This window comes from Citrus clementina, unplaced genomic scaffold, assembly GCF_000493195.1.
Source record: "Citrus clementina cultivar Clemenules unplaced genomic scaffold, Citrus_clementina_v1.0 scaffold_1, whole genome shotgun sequence".
NCBI lineage: Eukaryota > Viridiplantae > Streptophyta > Magnoliopsida > Sapindales > Rutaceae > Citrus > Citrus x clementina.
Window position 1 is genome coordinate 673,137 of NW_006263303.1, and position 16,932 is coordinate 690,068.

At 32.6% G+C, this 16,932-nt stretch overlaps 1 protein-coding gene across 2 annotated transcripts; it reads right to left on the reverse strand.

Moving 5' to 3' along the window:
* Positions 1–5,658: 5,658 nt before the first annotated feature.
* On the reverse strand, positions 5,659–13,664 carry LOC18053957 (glutamate receptor 2.7). Of its 2 annotated transcripts, none has more exons than XM_006450152.2 (5): positions 13,368–13,664; positions 7,558–8,879; positions 7,144–7,456; positions 6,628–7,034; positions 5,659–6,387 (listed from the first exon to the last, which is right to left on the reverse strand). In XM_006450152.2, exons 1-5 carry the CDS (start codon positions 13,651–13,653, stop codon positions 5,785–5,787), a joined length of 2,931 nt encoding a protein of 976 aa, XP_006450215.2. In that variant the 5' UTR covers positions 13,654–13,664; the 3' UTR covers positions 5,659–5,784. The 2 variants fall into 2 exon arrangements, with proteins under 2 accessions (XP_006450215.2, XP_024033997.1); XM_024178229.1 differs by having other exon boundaries at positions 5,659–6,402.
* Positions 13,665–16,932: the final 3,268 nt, after the last annotated feature.

Sequence of the window (16,932 nt, forward strand, 5' to 3'; positions counted from 1 at the left end):
CTGAATTTTACAAAGTCTTCTTCTTGAGCGGCTTGGTGAAGATATCAGCTGCTTGATCTTGTGATTTTACATACTTGATTTGCACTTCTTTTCTTGCAATACACTCTCTTATGAAATGATAGCGAGTATCTATGTGTTTGCTTCGATCATGAAAGATTGGATTCTTGGATAGGGCAATTGTTGATTTGTTATCAACATAAATCTCGTTTGGCTCTTCTTGTGGCAAACCCAACTTTTTCAGCAAAGTTCTTAGCCAAATTGCATGACAAACACTTGATGTGGCAACTACATGCACAATTTCACAGGTGGATAATGTGACAATTGGTTGCTTCTTTGACATCTATGTGAAAGCAATATCTCCCATAAATAACACAAATCATGTGGTGCTCTTTCGATCATCTACATCTCCTCCTCAATTGCTATCACTATATCCAACAAGCTTGTAGTAATTAAAAAATGATTATAACAAGTCGAAATTAATTGTACCTTTGATTTAGTGAATGATTCTTTTTACAGCTTTAAAATAAGTCATCTTTGAATTCTCCATATATCGATTCACAAGTCCAACAGTATAAAAGATATCTGGTCTTGTGCATGTCAAATAACGTAGGCTTCCAACCAAAATTTTAAAGAATGTTAGATCTATATCTTCGCCTTCATCATGTTTGAATAACTTGACTCTGCATTCCACTAGCGTGCTTACAGGCTTGCAATCATTCATCTTGAACTTTTTGAGATTCTCTTTTGCATAGCTTTCTTGGGAGATAAATATGCCTTCTTCCTTTTACTTGACTTCAATACCGAGGTAATATGCCATCAGTCCGATGTCAGTCATCTCGAACTCTTTGATCATCACTCTCTTGAACTCTTCAAATAAGCTTGGATCACTTCCAGTGAAGATGAGATCATCTACATACAAGCACATAATTAAAATGTCTCCATCTTTTTCTTTGATATAGAGAGTATGTTCATATGGGCATTTGGTGAAGTCGTTCTCTTGAAAATATTTGTCAATTCTGCTATTCTATGCCCTTGGTGCTTGCTTTAACCCATAAAGAGTTTTTTTCAATCTCAAAACTTTTTTTTCATGTCCTTTCACCACATAGCCTAATGGTTGTTTGATGTAAACTTCTTCTTCAAGGAATCCATTCAAGAAAGCAGACTTCACGTCCATTTGAAAAATCTTCCATTTGTTCTGAGCAGCCAAATAAAGAATAAGTCTAATAGTTTCAAGTTGTGCTACAGAAGCAAATACCTCGTCGTAGTCTATGCTAACCTTTTGACTATAGCCTTTTGCAATTAGTTTTGCTTTGTGCCTTTCAATTTCTCCCTTCGCATTCCTTTTCGTTTTGTACACTCATTTGACACCGATCGCCTTGACCTTTGGGAAGAGTAGTAAGCTCCTAAGTATCATTCTTCACAATGACTTTGATTTCTTTATCTATTGCAATTTAGTGCATCTTCTTAGAAGTTGACTGGCTTATAATCAACAAAGACGCAAAAAAGAGTGAGATTATCATATCTCTCAGTTACCTCATAGAGATCTTAAAGACTCATCGTACCTTCTTCAGTTCTTTCATTTAAGAAAGATGGCGGTGAATCTCCACATATGATTGATGCTGGTGAGATAGGTGGAATAGCTGGCTCTTGTTGTTCTTCTACTTATTTTATCTTTGTATAATCATCTTTTTCAATAGGAAAGAAGTTGAAGTCATCTACACTAGAGGCAAAATCTCATTCTCTTTCTTTATAAAAAAAAACTACATCTCAACTGATCAAGATCTTTCCGTTGTTTGGATTGTAAAGCTTGTATCCTTTGGAGTTGTTGTTATAGTCGATGAAGATGAACTTCTCACTTTTGTCATCTAGTTTGGCTCTACTTTCGTCTGGTACATGTACATGGGCAATGCTTCTGAAAACTCTTTAATGGGTGATGTTGAGCTTTTGTCCACTTCAAGTTTCTTGTGGCGTTTTGCCTCACACACTTCTTGTTGAAGATCGATTGGATAAGTAGACTGCACATGCAACAGTTTCAGCCCAAAATTCTTTAGGTAGCATCTTACTCTTAAGCATGCTTCTTGTTATGTTGATGATGGTTCTGTTCTTCCTTTCTACAATACTATTTTGTTGAAGGGATCTTGGAACTGTCAAAGGTCGTCGAATTCCATTTACTTCACAAAACTGTATGAATTCTTTGAAAGTGAACTCTCCACCTCGATCAGATCTCATGGCTTTAATCTGGTATCCATTTTTTTTCCACTGCAGATTTAAACTTCGTGAAAGCTTCAAAGACTTCTGATTTCTACTTCAAAAAATACACCCAAGTTTTTCTTAAAAAATCATCTATAAAGAGAATAAAGTAGTTACTTTCACCGAGGGAGCTTGGCTTGAATCGACCGCACACATCAGTATGAATGAGCTCGAGTGGCTTATGAGCTCTTGAGTTTAACTCCTTTGGAAAGCTCTTTTTGAACTACTTGCCAATTAAACATCCTTCACAAAGTTGATCAGGGTGATTGATGTATGGTAAGCCTTTCACCATATTCTTTTTGGATAATAGCTCCAGTCCTCCAAAGTTGAGATGCCTATATCGAAGATGTCAAGTCTATAATGGATCTTTGTGACTGGCTTTGAGACATTTTGTAACATCATTTTGAATATTTAAAGGAAATATTCTATTCTTCGATATTTTCACCTTTGTAATTAAATTTCATTTGTCATCTCTTAGGAAAAGACTACAATCTTTTAAGTGAATATCATAACATTTTTTTCCAAGAGTTGACCCAAACTAAGGATGTTACTTTTCATATTGGGCACATAGTAAACATTCAAAATTATTTGGTGACTACCATCTTTTGCACGAAAAAGAATATTACTTTTATCCTTCACTGGTACTTTTGAATCATTTCCAAAAGCCATACTACCACCTACAAATTCATTTAGTTCCACAAACATATTTCTATTTCCGCTCATATGATTGCTAGCACCTATATCAAGATACCATGTATTTTCTTGACCTCCACTTATGTCATTACGTGTTAGTAAAAGGGTGCTATTTTCACTATTTTTCTCTTCAACATAATTCACTCTCTCATCAATTTTAGTAGTTGGAGCTCTACATTCTGAAGCATTAATGCCTAAATTTTTTACAATTATAACATTGTACTTGAGATTTTTACCTCGATCTTGGATTTCCTCTAGTTGAGCTTTCTCCTTTGGCATAATTGGAGTTGTTGTTGTTGAAATTCCAACCTCATCCATGACCACGACCTCTACCTTGTCCTCGACCTCGACCTCTACCTCTACCTCAGACATAATGCATTCTCTTGTTGTCAGAGCTTTCTTTTCTTTTTTTGGATTGACTTCCATCTTGAGAAGTTGTTCTTTGATTCCTTACTTCTTTTTTAATTTTTCTTCATAGGCTTGCGACCTTCTTTGAAGTTGCTCGATCATCATATCCATCATATCTTTGGTTTCCTCAATTGTCACAACAATATGGTCAAACTTCGAGTCTACTGATCGAAGTATCTTTTCAATTATCCTTACCTATTTTAACTCATTGCCATTTCTTTTTAATTCATTGGAAACGATCACAACCTGTGTAAAGTAGTCAAAAATTGACTCCAATGACTTCATGTGTAAGGACTCAAATTCTCTTCGTAATTTTTGGATACGAACTCAAAGTCTCTAGTTTCTCCAATACTTCTTTTGATGAGGTTGCACCAACAATCTTTTCAAAAGTATCTTCATCTAATGATTGAAAGATGAGATACTTTGCTTTATTCTCTTTCTTCTTCAAGTCTTTTAAATTTTCCTTCTGCGCCACAGTTAAAGTGGCTTCATTTTCTAGCACAATAAAGCCTTTCTCCACGACATCTTATACGTCATGTGCACCCAATAGAGCCTTCATTTTAATACTTCAGTTGTCAAACTTACTTCTCTTTAATTGTGGAACTTGAAATGAAATTATACCACAATTTGCGATAACTCACAAATTGAGTGAGAATTTTAAGATTCTGAATGCACAGGTGGATTCGGCATATCAAAAAATCTTGGGAGGGACTCGAGTCAACTTTCAGTTAATGGTTAACGGCAATCAACAGTCAACGTCAGCTTAGTTGACTTGGTTCGATCCAGCTTGGTTTGGCTCGAGCTGGCTCGGTTCGACTTGATTCGGTTAAGCTTAGTTCGGTTCGGTTAAGCTTGGTTTAACTCGGTGAGTCAACTCAGCTTCAGAACAAAAAACTTCCGACAACGAGTGTAGGCGCGTTCAGTCTCCGATCGGGATGATTTTTGCGGCGTCACGTTCCTCTCGTTGAGATCTTTGCTTTGATATGCTATATGATACCACTTTATTAGAGAATCAACAAAGTAAACACTCAAAAAACACACTATTTTATTTCTTTAACACTTCTCACCAATTACAACTCTTATTTTTCACTCTCTACAACTTAGAGATTTTGTTACTTCACTTTATGCATAACCAAATGACACAAGGGGTATTTATAGTACATGAGAAGAAATCTAAACCATTCAAATAAGAAATTACAAGAAATTAATAACCATTTATCTTCACCTACCAAGCCTACCACACCTAACACAAATAATTCAAACTTCACCAACCATACCTACTTATGGAACCTTCCATGAGTTAGGTTTGAATTTATTTATCTTGGATCAAGTTTATGATCCAACAAAAACAACTTTAATTTTGCAATAACCTTGCCATAATCAGCATTAAAATTAATTAAAGTAAGTAATTAATATTTCCTAGTCAGCGTCAAAATCTTCAGCAACGTGGACAGCAGAGCGGAGGATTCTAGCAGCTGCAGTCAACAGATGCGAATTGATGACATGGAGTGCCAGCTGGCATAAGACGGTTACACAGCGACTCATGCATGTACCAGTTAGTTTATAAGCTAATATAATCTGTTATATTAGTTAAAAATGAGTTGAATAACAGCTCAGCAATCTTGTATATATAAAACCTCATGTACATTTTATTCTCAGTGTATTGTGCAACAACAAAATGAATTAGAAAGTCCTGGAATATAGTTCCCGATTCATCTTTAGCATTTTCTTTCATTTTCTCAGTGTCCAAACATCAATTTCTCGGTCTTTAACTAAAATTAATTAAAGTAATTAATATTTCCAAATACTAGGTTTTATTTTGGTCTGTGGAGGAAGTAATTATTATTATTTGAATGAGTCTAGCTATTGAACAATATTTTCCATGACATATTTCTCTTGTAAATCTATGCCTGTGTACAAAAGATATGGTTAGGATACCGAACCGAACCATACCTGTTCGGGGGTCAGTTCTATTTCATTTCAGAATTTTCCTAACCAATCAGTTTTGATTCGAATTTTAAAAAATGAACCAACACCAAGGAAATCAACAAAACGAACTGAACCGAAATCTCTCACCCCTACTGGGTTTCTTATCTGATATTCAGGGTTATATGCTCACAATGAATCCGTAAAATTTCCACCAATAGCAAGAGCACTCACTTGAATTTTTGTTATAATTTAATATAACAAAGCCAAGCGGGCAAATTTAAAAAAACATGAGCTTCGTTAACAGTTCTCTTTGCCTTCAGTTACAAGCTATCTACTGCTAAACCAATGTATATAATTTTTTCCCTGGATGTGCTTATTTTTTTAATCTGTGTCTATGGTCCCATTCCAGGTCTGAATTTCTTCCATGAGAACATCCCTTCTAGAGACTAACTATCGATGTACTATGGTCTGTAGCTATGTTATTTATAACTGCATTAGTTGTTTTCACGAACTACTTGGGGTTGCTATTTCTTGATCTGGGATAGTGAGCTCAACGGCAGACACTATCTCTAGAGGTGCTTGAGCTTGACTATTTGGATTATGATTCGAATTACCATACTCAGTTCTGGGTGTTCCTTGCTCTCCACAGAAACAAAAGTGGGAATCTGCATGCTGTGAGTAGCTTGAAGGACTGGCTGGGTAGCAACTGCCTGGAGAGGCTTCAGTTGCATCCATACTATGAACTTGCATGCCACCTTTGTCTTTGAAAATATGTGCACTGAGGTCTCTTGAAACAAATATTTTGAGAAAAAAGCGAATTCTTGACAAGAATGATGATTCCGAATTCTTCAAGACATTCCAGTGCTGATGGATAAAAACAGCCATGAATATTATGAGAGCTAAGATTGCAGCAACGCCAGCTATGAGAAACAGACCCCAGAAACTGTTAAGGCCAAGGCTGCGAGAAGACACAACGGTACTTGCATCTGGGCAGCTAGAATGTTTCTTGAACCATGCATCTTCAATTTCCTTCATTTTATCCCCTTCAGTCACATTTAAGATTGCCTTCGAAACATCATGTACTAGAGGGGAATGTAATGGGAAGACCTGCAAATCACCAAACAAAAGAAAATCAGCATGAGATATTAAGAAAAGATTGCAATTGATGTGCTTTTGCTTAATTGAGAAAGCACGACAGCTTAAGTGTTTGACGAATGCCCTCTTTTACTGGCAGTTGATGTTTATCAACCACCCATCCATCCATTCTTGGTAGTTAGACATTTTATTACAAATAGCTATGGACTAAACTTAAAAGCCATGACGCAAGAAGAAAGTTCGAGAACTTACAAAACCAAACCCAGCTGTTTTAAATTTTGGTTCAATCATGGCATATTTGGAGCAATATTGTCCAATAAGCAACTTCATGTAGGGAATTTCATCAAATGCTGCTGCAATGCCGCCATTTACACTGCCTTTTTGGAAAAGTTCATGACAATCTTCAGGAGAATTATACACTACAAGTTTCCTCTCATCAAAGCCTAATTGTTTCAGGATTCCAAGAACAAATGAACCCTTCTGGTATCCAACATTGTCCCCTCTCTTTATCAGCATTTTGACATCAGTAATTGTTGGCTGCAGTTGCTGCACAGTGAGTAGCGAAGTCAAGCTGGCTGTGTAGCTTTGAGTGAGAATGAGCACAACAAAACACCATACAATCACCACAATTCTGGCTAAGTTGCTTATCACTCTCTCCCCTGTATACGTAAAAGTTGAAGAAAAAACCTCAATGTAATGCCTTGCATGGTGAATGTGAATGCATTAGTATCTAACAGAAGTCAAGAAAGTTGATGGAACATTTATTACGTTGTGAAAAGACCATTGTTGAGAATGAGAACCAGAAGCTTGTGCCAACTTGTTGCCCAGCAGGGCCACGAAAATCTTCGTTTACTCTGTGTTCAAGAACCCACACTACAAATCCAATGAAAATGAAAAAACAGAAACATGTCACCCAAAGGTCCCATGTTAATGGCTGCAAGAACACCCATGCATTTCTCTTCTTGCTATCTTTGATCGGCACAATCATGGATACTCCAGATTCTGTATAAGGCAGTGTGAAATCTACATAATTTGATCTATTAAACACAATTGTTATATCTCCCACCACAGCATCAAATTCCTGTTCAAAATCACCCAAAAAAAAAGTAACCGGCTTTTACGTTACATAATTAAGATGTGACTAGTACTATTCTAATTAGCATTAAGAGATGAATTTTTTACCCCGAGAAATACTTGGTAGACCAAATCATTGTATGAACCTGAACTGCTGCCATCAGGCTGTCCATAGGGGACAAAATCATAAGCGACAGCATATGGCAATTCCTGAATTACAGCTTTAAACACATCTACACAATATCCAGTCACAGAAGTTGGTTCTTGAGTTTTTGGATCAATTGTCACGTTCACAAAATCACTAAAGCCTTTCTTTACGGGCACTCCAATGCGTAGCTTCTTCTCATTTGTAGGAACCTCCCATCCCTTTGGATCAGAAGTAGAATCCCCTGGCCATATGATAGGTTTAAGCTTGGATTTTGTAGTCGAATTTGAACTCAGTTTCTGCGTTAGTCCTTTTTCTGGGGTCCAAAATCCAACCCCTCTTGCTCCATTATTGACATTAATAATCTCAAAAGCTGAAGATTGTAACTGCCCATCAACAAAAATGTAGTCCCCTGTAAGCCCTTTGAATCTTGCACTTGATAAAGCTTGGAGAAGTTTTGGACCATTCTGAGAGATACCAAAAGCTTCAAGATCAGTTGCATTGCGAGAAACATTAGTCTTATCAAAGCCAAAACTTGTGATACCGGCTTTCTCAACTGCCTCGGCCAGTGCCCTTGTAGCATCATAAGCTAATAACCCAAAAATGTTCAATTCAACATCAACAATAGACGGATTCTCCTGCAAAAAATTTCTTTTCCATCGAACTCTAAAATTTTCGAGTGCCTTTGTTTTCGGAACATGAGGTCCCACACCTATCACTCCTTGCATTGAATCAATCACTGAAGGCTCCAATGTTCTTAACAAATTTGTCATGCCATCGGTCATGATCCACACACAGCCTTTATTCATCAAACCAATTTCGTTTGCTTTCTCAAAAATCCTAGAGCCAAGGGAAGGCAACATATGCAAAATGAACACTCTGGTTTGCATTGTGAATAGTTTGTAGAGCTCTTTTTCAATTTGATCGTCAGTAGCCAAGGGAGAAATGACACTTCTATATGGCACCCGAGTGTCAATGGCTTGAAGGGCGTCAGTTAGAGAAGGAATCATTTCTTCTCCGTATTGATTGTCTACATAAATGGGCACCACTTCTCTCCAACCAAAGGCTTTGATTATTGCAGTTATGGCACCAGCTTGAGATGAGTCATTTAGGGAACCTCTAAAGAAGTATGGACTCCTAATGGAAGTAAGCGAAGGACTTGTTGCGGAAAATGATAAAATGGGCACTTGTGATTTGTTGCCTAGTTGAATTATAAAGTTGGTCTGCATGGATTTTTCTGGTCCCAGTATGGCTTGTACTTGTACATTGTTTAGCAAGTCCAGAGCTGTGAATTGACCAAAGAAAATTGTGATTCATTTTTCATCCCAAAAAAATAATAATAATAAATTAATTAATAAAATAAAAATAAATCTAGAAAGAAAGATATGTAAAATTACTGGCAAATTCCTTCTCCCTTACAAAACATTATTTTACAGAGTTTGATATTTTTGTTAAAGCCATATGCTACATCACTCGAAATACAAACTCTGTACACCTAACATCATTATATAAAGGACAATTTTTGTTCAGTTATATTATAAATCTCTGTGCTTTTGTCGAAAGATAAGCATTCCACATTTGTCAAAACTTATAATTTGGCCTCCATCTTGAATAAAAAATCCTCGTGTACAGACAAATTAAAAGCTACGAACTTGAACTTTCAGATAAAACTCTGCCACTTTTGGATGATAGGATTAAGTATAGGATTGGATTAATTTTGAGATTAAATATTTATCTCATGATTGGCAAGCTTAATTGGACTAGATTAAGGGGACTAAATTTGAATTTATTCCTAAAATCATAGGACTAATATTATTGATTTACAAATGGGTTTAGATGGGATAAGATTTAAAGAAAAAAAAATTGTCCATTCATGAGACTTTATTACACCTAATATTAATTAATTAACCATTTATTTAATTCTTTAATTTTTTATTTATGATTTACATAAAATTTATTTTTATTTATTATCATGAATTTATTAAATTGGTACTTTGACTTCTACTAACTCTTGAGATTAATTTTTCATTACTTGTATATTTAATAATTTATCAATAAAATTAATCATTTAATAATTTATTGCATTATTTGATTTTACTAAATTTAATAATCACTAATATAATATTAAAAATAATCATGAAATAATAATACCATTAATTAATTGATTTTAGATAATATTTTTAAATATTTGGTAAAAATTAATTAAATATTTAGATTGTTTTATGCATTTTTATTTGATTATTATATTGTGACTACCCACAAACTTATTTACAATATATTTAATTTTCTTACTAATTGCTTTTTTAATTTATTTTAATTATGATTAAAAAATTTCATGAATAATTGATATTTATATTTAAATATCAACTTAAATGCTATTTAATATTATCTAAATATAATTTAATATAGTCTAATCTGGTATTGTACCAAACATAAGACTATATAATATAATTTAACTTAATCAAATCTAATTTAATCCAATTTAGTCCAATCCAATCCCGTATGCCAAACATAGCTCAAAGTGATATGCCTTATGAGTTGTGAATTATGCACCGGGATCAATCCTCTCCTTTATTTATGAACTTTTCCTAATAAAAATAAAATATGAAGTGGAATGTATGATGATTATCAACCATAAAAATATAAAAGTAAATAAACTTTAAACCTACTCTCTTTTTTTTTTAAGGTAAGGGGAGGTGGGCAAGCCCAAATATAATTTTTACCCCCCTTACCACCCCCAAGAATCGAACCCGGATTTTTGGTAAAGGCTACAGCTGCACTACAACCAACTCGATCACGCCCTTGGGGGCACTTTATACCTACTTACATTGTTATTGTAATAATAATGTGACATGAGATTTTCAAAAGCTCGAGAGAGCTAAGATAAAAAAGAAGATTCTAGTTATTGATTTTTGATGATTTTGTTTTTCTTTCTTCTCTTCAAACTAAACTATTTCTAAATACTTTTTATTGGGGATGACAAAATTACCCGCAACCCGTAAACCCACAAAAACCCACCAACTGACAGGTTTGGTATTTTAAACTTAAACTCGTTGCGGGTTGCAGGTGGGTTTAATATTGAGAAAAAATTCGCCAGATACCAACTTGTGTATCTGTTAACCTATATTCTTTATTTTAATTATTTATATTTTAAATTTTAATCATAAAAATTACATTAAAATTTTAGTCATAAATATATGTAAGTTAAAGTTTCTAATTCCTAAACCTAACCCATCTCACTATATATATATAGGCGTTCTCTTTTTTTTTTTTTCGATTGCGAACACGCTGTTAAACCGTATGTTTTGTTAGTTTTCTACACTAACTATATATATAGTTCTTCTTCACTAGAGGTGCTCTCATTTTTTTTCATTCGGAGAGCTATTAAATGGTGTGGTTTAATAGTGTCAGTGTACATGCTATTAAACTGCATGATTTAACAGCGTGTCCGCATTTAAAAAAAATAAGGACACTCGCACTAGAGTGTGTGTGCGTGCGCGTACATACGTGTGTGTATATACATACGTACATACGTACATACATGTGTGTGTGTGTGTGTATTATTAGAAATTTTATAATTTTCATGTTTAATATTACTGATCTTTTATTTTAATTTAATCAATTTTGTTTGTTTTGCTTTAATGACATGAACCTAATGATTGCTTACTAGAGTCGGGTTTCTGTTTGTTTGTTTATTTATTCTAATCAGTAATTGTACAAAATTTATTTGTTGATACTATTTATAATACTTGTATATTGATTAAAAGATGGAGTAAGACATTGATATTAGTGATTGTGATTTGCCTACAACGGAAATATTTTGTATTAGATTAATATATTTTATGTATTTGTTTTAATCTTAAAATTTTAATTTCGTACTTACGTTGATAAAATCTAGAATTGAGTATTGTATACAGATTTTTTAAGTTAATTGTTTTAAATTTATAGTTTGAATTATATAATTTAAATTTTTATGTATTATTAAAATATTTTTTGATATTTTTGTTTTAAATAAAAAACCTTGCAAAAAATTTGCTGTAGGTTGCTTTTTTGCTGTAAGTTGCGGGTGAGTTTAATAATTGTTAAAATTTATACTGGGTGAGTTTTTTGAAAAAATAAAGCTACTGCGGCTTACAAGTGGGTTTGATAATTTATTGATAATGTAAATTTTTTGTTGATGCAAATTTAATAATAATAAACCTACAACAAGTGGTACCCATTGACATTCCTACTTTTTACCGAGTCCTCTAATTTTTTCATTTACCTCTTTTCATATTCAAACTAGGGGTGGGCAAATCGGGTTTCGGTTCGGGTTGTTCGGGTTTCAGTTTGGGTTTCAACCCGTTCGGGTTGGAGAAGTGAACCTAATCGGGTTAAAAACGCCAACCTGAATCAAACCGAACCGAATTTAATTCGGTTCGGTTCGGTTTGGGTTGGCAATTCGAATCGGATTGGGTTGATAATTCGGGTTAGTTTGGGTTAGAATAATTTGGGTTAGTTCGGGTTAGAATGGGTTGGAACAATTTAATCTAAAAATTCTAACAACAACCACTTAAAATCCAAAAATCTCAATTCCAAACATTCTTAACAACAAATATCAACTACAAATCATCCTTAATAACATTTCAACAATTTAAAAATCTCAATTTCAAACATCCTTAAGGAACAATTTAATCCAAAAATTATAACAACCACTTAAAATCCAAAAATCTCAATTCCAAACATCCTTAATAACAAATATCAACCACAAATCATCCTTAATAACATTTCAACAATTTAAAACTCTCAATTCCAAATATTCCAAACATCCTTAAGGAACAATTTAATCTAAAAATTCTAACAACAACCACTTAAAATCTAAAAATCTCAATTCCAAACATCCTTAACAACAAATATCAACCACAAATCATCCTTAATAACATTTCAACAAGTCTTTTTAAAGTTAACAAAACATAAAACATGTAGTCAAGTACAATAAAGCTACAAAAATTACAAATCTAAAAATTAAAATGGCAAATGGCAAGCATGATTAAACATCTCCACATGACAAACAAGGCTAATAATCCATCTCCAACACCATCAATACTCAACACAACATCTCCAAATTAGTAATAATTAACCACCATCATAGGGATTTTTTTTGTTTAATGTATATATTTTTTAATTTTAAAAAGCTGAATCTTTAAAAAAAAAAAAGCTTCAACCCGAACGGGTTAAAAATTCGGTTCGGGTTGAAGCCAAACCGAATTTTAACCCAAACAGGTTGAAACTTTGAATCCGTTCGGGTTTTACCGGTTAACCCGATCCGAACGCCCACCCCTAATTCAAACCCGACATTTTGAGAGGCAAAACATCAGCATTTTGGGTTAAATTAATTTATGGACTCTAACGGATGTCACTATCGGCTGACAAATGCAGGGAAAAAAAATTATTATATATAGGGACCACGCATGAATTCTCCGGACATGGACTTTGGAAAACAATCAAAACTCCTTATTGTTTCAGTAATATCGTTTCCCTTCTCATTTTTAAAAATTCATCATCATTGATCAATAAGAATTTCTAGAAATAAAAGAGGAAAAGATACGAAAATGTCGAAAGTTTACACAAATTTTTTACTACAACGAGATTAAATTTGCTGATCTTTCCCTATGAGAATTTTAACTTGAGTAAATACACGTTTTTGGACATTGGTAGTGCTTAATAAATAGAAATATGGTAAGATAAATCGCAACTAAGAAGAAGCGAGAGATGGCGAATAATGAGTGGGTACCTGCGGCAGCTGCAGCAACAACATCTCCTTTGGAATCCCTGGTGTTAAGCAGAAGCCTGGTTTTGTAGTGAGAATTGGAGTTATAAAAATCAGAGAGGCTCATGTTGATGCAACTCAGAGCTATCTTCCCATCTTCTCCATTTATGTCAAGAACTAACCCCACATTTACTGGAATTGTTGTGTTTTTTGACGTGGCTGTGTTAGTCAAGAAGAATAAGATCATCAGAGGAATCAGAAAGAATGGGAAAGAGGAAAAACTTTTTGTTGGGTTGTTTAGTCTCATCATTTTGAAGCTTATTTGAGTAATAGCTACGGTTTTGATATTTTGATGAGGGAGTCGTGGAGTGCTTTTGCTCTTATATAGTGTTAAAAGATTTGAAAAGTATGAATTACACAATTAATGCCCTATAGAATAAGCAAGTACTTGACTGTGTCTCTGCATGGAAAGTATACCGTAATAGAAACAAGAGAAAAATTCTTGTGGAGACTTTGGCTGCATGGAAATTTCATCACATACACCTCCTAACGCATTTAACACTTTAGCAGCAAAGCTTTAGCCTTTTGGATGCTCTCGATGCATTGCACTTACGTCACTGAATTTGGGAAAATGATCGAAATTCTTTTTTTTTTTTTGAAATGATTGAAATCCCTATTAAATTTTAAAATTCATTGAAAATCTTTGGTGATAAAATTAATTTTGTCTTTCAAAAATTTAGTCCGTCAATTTTTCAACAAAAACATACATTTATCAGATTTTCAAAAACCAAATTGTTCTTAGAGAAAGTAATTCGGTCATTAAAACTTTAACACTAAGGAGTTTCAAAGGATTTTAAAAACAGGAGGGGAATTTCGATCATTTTCCACCACTGAATTTCCACCTCATATATAAATTAATTCATTACTGATTGAGAAGTGCAAATGACAAAAATCTAAAAAGGTAAGAAAAAAAAATTAGAAGTCAAATTTTGGCACACCTCAAATAATTGTTAACTAATTTACGAAGGATTGGTAGCAATCTAAATTCGAGAGATCGGTTTGGTTTTAGAAAGCATTTTTATTTGGTCTACATGTGTGTGTGTATACATAATACACTTGTAAATTTGTTACGCTCTTCGGATACCATAAAATATGGGGTCTATTAAAAGTCTGAATTGAAAAACTTAACATAGATTAAAAATCTGTTAGCATATAGTTTGAAAATCTACACCGTATAAATGCGAGATATACCCATATATCAAAGACGTATATCTACTCTCTTCAATTTAATATTTGACTATTTGTATTCAATACTTGTATAAATAAATAGTCAGTCTCTTCCATCAAATATTATTATTTATGGAGCAGTGCATCTTCAATTTTTTTATCTCAAAAAATTATCTCAAATGATGTGGTATTCATAAATTAATTTGTGAAATAATACAATTAATTCACTTAGATTTTGTTAAGAATTACCAACCACTCATTTAATAACACAACATTTGGGATTAAAAAATTTAGGACGTGTATTTTTATTCTTATTTATATTTCATTATAACTTTCCAAGTTCAAAAATTAGCATAGCATAAGCTAAAATAAAATAGCTTGTTGTCTTAATAGCAAAGCTCCTTAAATAAAAATCGACTTGGGACAGTCTCGAGGCCATAAGATATGATTTGTCGGAAATTTCTTATTCACAGGAGTACTAGGACATAGCTGAGTCTGATCTCTATTTTGTCTCATTATCTGAGTCTGATCTCAATTTTGTCTCATTAATTTACATTCATCATCTATCATTTACCTTGACCAAATAATCAAAATCATTTACGCATCTGACTTGTTACGACGTATCAAAGACACTCAGAATAGAATTTCTCCAAAACCAGAATCCCCAAAATTCTTCAATATTAATGAACTTGCGAAAGTCAGCATCAAGATAACATTAGAGAGATATTTTCTTTAATTAAGCTACTAGTATAATTAATTAAGTCTTTTTTTCTCAAGAGGAAACTTGTTTGAATGGGTCTACGTACGCGCAACATTAATTAACCACAAAAACATAGTTTCACCTTGAGGAAGCATCAGTTATTTTGTTATTTTAAAATAAATTTCTTGATCAAGCAGTGTGTTTTACGTAATATATCAAGCTTATTGACTTGCAAACATTATTTATTTCACAAGGCATTAGCTAGGGTTTTAAAATATATATAAAACACACACACATATAAAAGTTTCTAATTCATAATTTTAAAGTACGGGAACATTCAAGAAATCTTTAAAACTGCACGATTTTAAAGCTTTGTTTTATAATACTATTAAACCCTACGGTTTTAAAGTTTTCCTGAACATTTCCCACACTTTAAGATCACGTACCAAAAAACTACTATATATATATCAATGATTTTTCAATCAGAGATATCTAACTTTAATAAAGTCATATATTAGTTAAAAGACAAAAAAAATTAGATTTCAATACACTATATGACAAAATACGGTGCATTGAAATCTATGTTTATTTTATCTTTTAACTTATCCCTAACTTTATTAAAATAAAGGATCTTGATTGAAAAACTATATATATGCTTCTGAAATCTCCATCATCAGATTCTAATATTTTATTCTAAATATACAATACAATATATAACACATCAGTTCTACCAACAGTAATTAGTTAAACTAAATGAAGGTAACTGCAAAATATTTGGTGAATATACAATCAGTAAGAAATTTAAAAATTTCTTAATAACGTTGCTTTCAAGACTTTATTTCTAATCAACAGTTTTCTCTCTCTCTCTCTCTCTCTCTCTCTCTCTCTCTCTATATATATATATATATATATATATATATATATATATATATATATATATATATATATATATCTATGTATATATGGCGCCTGATATATTTGAGAAATGTTCAATTATGTTGCCAACTATCTTTTTTTTAAAAAAAATTATTATTATTATTATTATTTTGGAAAAAAAAAACTTAAACCTTCAAAGTGTAAACTCTTAATATTTCACGAATTAACATACAAATCTTTTCAAAGTTTGGCTCATTGTGATCACCACTGTGCATGCTTCTTCTCAGCCTTGATTCTTCGTTGGTTTTTTTTTTAACCCATTTATTAACTTTATCATCATGTAGGTTTTAAAAAATGGTAAATATTCGTTTAGTCTTTATATTTGAGCTAAGCATCTATTTGATCCCTATATTTAAGAAAAACAATTATCTCAAATCACTCATACTATTAATATGTTATATTCCAACCCTTATTTTTTTCTTTCCTTTTACAATAATAAACTTACAATAATATTGAATATTCTTGGGATATTAACAAAAATAAAAAATAATAGTTTATCAAATTAATCTTAAAAGTAACATAAAAATTTGCACAATTTTTTAATATAATTACTTTACTTGTAGGATTAATTTTTGGTAAAATTAACTTTTTTAAATAATTATTAATAAGATTGTAAGGATATTAAACATTGCTTAAAATTTGCTTATATTAATTTATTTATAAATAATTTTTAGTAAGATTATTGCACATATACAAAAAATACTCTTTCACACTCATATTTATTGG

Coding starts and splice junctions, on each gene's coding strand:
- LOC18053957 (XM_024178229.1), bottom strand. CDS start 13,653: ATGATGAGACTAAACAACCCAACAAAAAGTTTTTCCTCTTTCCCATTC. Junction 8,880..13,367: donor TGTTGCTGCAGCTGCCGCAG/GTACCCACTCAT, acceptor GTCAATTCACAG/CTCTGGACTTGCTAAACAAT. Junction 7,457..7,557: donor TCTACCAAGTATTTCTCGGG/GTAAAAAATTCA, acceptor GATTTTGAACAG/GAATTTGATGCTGTGGTGGG.